General features: G+C 23.6%; 1 protein-coding gene across 1 annotated transcript in view; it reads left to right on the forward strand.

Moving 5' to 3' along the window:
• The first annotated feature begins 495 nt into the window (after nucleotides 1-495).
• Nucleotides 496-4,142, forward strand: part of LOC107022050 (protein CUP-SHAPED COTYLEDON 3-like) — a 6,642-nt gene continuing 2,995 nt past the window's right edge. The window contains exon 1 of the mRNA XM_015222770.1: nucleotides 496-760. Within this exon, the coding sequence (XP_015078256.1) occupies nucleotides 592-760 (169 nt within the window). The 5' untranslated portion in view covers nucleotides 496-591. The remainder of the gene's footprint in view (nucleotides 761-4,142) is intronic.

Below are 4,142 nucleotides of genomic sequence, written 5' to 3' on the forward strand. Positions count from 1 at the left end.
ATACACTGATTAAACTAATATATAACTAAAAACCTACTAAAAAAAGAATTTTATATTTTAAGTTAATAAAATAATTAAAAATTTAAAATTTATGAATTTAGTTATTATTTTAAGTTAACATAATTAAATTCATAGTCCAATATTTAAATTTTATATTAATTGAGTTCACGTAATTTTGTAATCAATATATGAATAAATCTGTCTAATGATCGATTAAATTAATTATTTTATTATATAAAAAAATTATTTACACGATCAATATATAACACTGTCATTTATAAAATTCCATTATTTATTTTTCATAAAACTATGCCAACAAAAGTAGATTTCTTGTGACTTTGGTTTATCATGAAAGTTCCAAGAATATACAATAACTAACTTTACACAAACATAAGCTGCTTAAATTATGTAACTAATTACAAGTGGCAAAGTGTTCTTTTCAACCTCTCCCACTATATAAATATACACCATTTTTATTAATCAACAAAAAAAAATATTCCCTTTTCTCTCTTTCCAAATCCCAAAAAGAAAAAAAAAAAGAGATCTACTTTTTTTAATTTTTCTTAATTACCAAAAATTATTATATTAAATATGGGTTTAAGAGATATTGGATCAAGTTTGCCACCAGGATTTAGATTCTATCCTAGTGATGAAGAATTAATATCTCATTATCTTTACAAGAAAATTGCTAATCAAGAAGTGATTAAAGGAACTTTAGTGGAAATTGATCTTCATACTTGTGAGCCATGGCAACTTCCTGGTAAATTTCTCTATTCAAAATTTACTGATCTGACTAATAACAGAAATTTCATGACATGTTCTTTTCCTTCTTCTCGTTTTATTATTTGTGCATTCAGAATTTACTGATTCAGTTGATAATTCAAATTTCATGATATTTTTTTTTCTTTTAGTTATCTATGTATTTAGAATTTACTGATTCGATTAGTAAGACGAGTTTTATAACATGATTTTTTGATTTTTTTTTCTTTAGTTTTTTGTGTATTCAAAATTTACTATTCCGACTAGTAATTCAAATTTCATGACATGTTCTTTTTCTTCTTTTTTTTGTTGTTTGTGTAATTCAGAATTTACTGATTCGATTAGTAATTCAAATTTCATGACATGCTTTTTTGATAATTTTTTTCTTTAGTTTTTGTGTATTCAAAATTTACTATTCCAACTAGTAATTCAAATTTCATGACATGTTCTTCTTCCTTGTGTTCTTTCTTATTTTTTCTTGTGTATTCGGAATTTACTGATCCAATTAATTATCTTAATTACATGATGATAGGTTCTTTATGTTAATTCTTCTTGTTCATATTATTGACAAATGTTTTTCCTAAATCATTTTAATACAACAAAGAGGTTCTTCTTGATTATATATTCTTCTTCTTCCTTAAGTCTTTTTTTAGTATTCAAAATTTACTGATTCGATTTATAATATATGTTTTTTTGATATGTTCTTCTTCATGTATTTTTTTTCTTTTATTTATGTGTATTCAAAATTTACTGATTCAACTATTATCTCGATTACATGATGATCGAGAGATTGTTTTTCATATTAGTCTTGTTGTTATTCATGTTCTCGACTTTTTTTCTCCTTAATTATGTACATTTTTTTTCTTTTTTGCTCTATGTACTTTTTTTATTCAAAATTCACTGTCCTGACTAATAATACTAATGACATGAGGAGAGGTTAATCTTCTTCATGTTAAATGTTAATTCTTCATCTTCTTGTTCATGATAAATGTTTTTCTAATCCATTTATAGACAAATGAGAAGTTCTCATTAATTATGGATATTCTTCTTCTTTTATATTTTTTAATTATTTAAAATTTACTGATCTGACTAATTATTTTGATTACATCAAAAGTTCTTTCTTTCTCTTTAATTATTCTTAATTATCATGTAAACAATTTTTCTCATGATTCTGTATCCGTTTCTATATTTATTTAAAAATTGTTGAAATTTTAATTATATTTTTACACCTTTTTCTGCCTGTTTTGTGCTTCTTTTATTATAATAATAATTTTTTTCCTTAAAAGTGAAATTAATTTGAAGGAACGTTCCTTAAGTTAAGTGGACACACTAACTTTAAAGAAAAGGATGCTTTTATTATATTCTGCTCAAAGCTTTCTTAATTTTTTTGTCAGCTAATTTTTTTTTAATCCGTTTTCGATTTGTATTAAAGTCATGATTAATTAATTTATATAATTTAAAATTTATGTAAATAAAAAATAATTTATGTGGGTATCACGTGTATAAACATTTTCATCAGAACTACGTTAGAGTACTTAATATATAAATCAGTAATTATTTATACAATAATTTTTTTATTTATAAAGTAATTATAAGCAAATTTGTATAATAAGTGTTAATCGATAATCAAATTAAAAAAATGTAACTGACCCGTTATATTATACAATCATATTACTTATAGATTTTCATATTTACATAGCATATATTTTATACATTATTTCTGTGAATTTTTTTTTTTTCGAAATGTTTTATAGTTTAATAAGGAATATTAATGAAATGTATAAAAATATATATATTTTTTCTTTTTCAAAAATAAAATTCAAGAGATTTAAAATTTAATTTATTCTTTTTATTAAAGACTTTGAGCAGAATAATATATGAGATAGAATGCCTTAAAAATATACTCTCTCCTTTTTTCAATTTGCTTGTTCTATTTTCTTTTTTATTTCATCTAAAAATATATATTTTTACAATTCTTTAATTTTAATTTGTTACGTCATATATTTAAAATCATAACATTAAATAACATTTTGATATATTTAATATATCTCTAATTTCCATGATAATTTTAATATGCTAAATTACTTGGGAAATAATTTTTACACTATATATAAATAATTAACCAACTAAGATAATCTTCACTAAAATAGATTGATTAATTAAGGTTTCACAAGTATGAGAATTTAGTTAATTAAAGAAAAATTAAGAATTAATTAAAACAAAATGTACAAGTCTTAACTAACTTAATATTCTTTTTGAACATTTTTATTAGGTAAAGACATGAAAGTGATTTGGACTTCCCACCATCTAAATAATTCTACTATTAACAACCAAACAAAAAAAAAGTTAAAAACTTTATTTTCAAAAATAATAATAAGAAAATAATAAATTCCATTGTTTTACTTTACATATTTACTTTTCAGAAGCTTTAGGTAAAAGAGGAAACAAGTGTAGTACTATTGTTTAGCCTTGAATATTTACTTTGTCATCCATAGTTATTCTTGTCTCTTTCGTCCGTTAAATCGTGGGATCATCTTATTTAAAATTTAAATTGTAAAATAAAAACGTTTTGTTTACTATGTCTTCAACGCCTCTAAACATTCATGTACTTGCTGGATTCTTTTTTCATAAGTACTTAAACATGTTCGTGAAATTTCTTTCTGATAATAGAAGGTGGTGAGACTTGAAAATAGGACATTTATCTTCTGTAATGTTATGTTAAATTATTGAGAAACTTACAGAAATCTCATTAGTTTAGACTCTGATAACTTATATACATGGTAGTTTATAATATTGCGAATCTAAAATGATCTAGGGATACATGAGATCAAAATTATGTGTAATTTGTTCTAGATTATATTGTATATAATGGATTTCATATGCATAACAATGGATTTCATATACATAACAAATCTCACTCACCACTCTCTTATGTATCTTGTATATTATCCTAGATACATGTGAATCACACCATATACATATGGTATCTAGCACGATTCGTATATATCTGGGATACATGACTATCTCACTCGTCTTCGTCCCATCTCGCTGGCCTCTCTCCTTATTTTAGTATATCTTGTAGTTAAAATACATGTATCTAGTTGTATCTTTTTCAATATTTGATAGAAAACTATTAATTAGTGGTAACTTACGTAATTATTTGAAAGCATAGATAGAATTAATATATATATGATATGAATGTATGTCTATTTTTCCCTTTAAATTATATGACCATATGTTATCTAAAAGCTTAACCTATTAGAAAAAGCATACTTGTCCTCCACATTGATAAATTCCTTCACAAAACCATCACATATCGCGATGACCTTGCTAGCCTATCGTCATAAATATTCCGTCACGAATTCATCCCCCCCACCCACCCA

This window comes from Solanum pennellii, chromosome 6 (genome assembly GCF_001406875.1).
Source record: "Solanum pennellii chromosome 6, SPENNV200".
In the NCBI taxonomy this organism is placed as follows: domain Eukaryota; kingdom Viridiplantae; phylum Streptophyta; class Magnoliopsida; order Solanales; family Solanaceae; genus Solanum; species Solanum pennellii.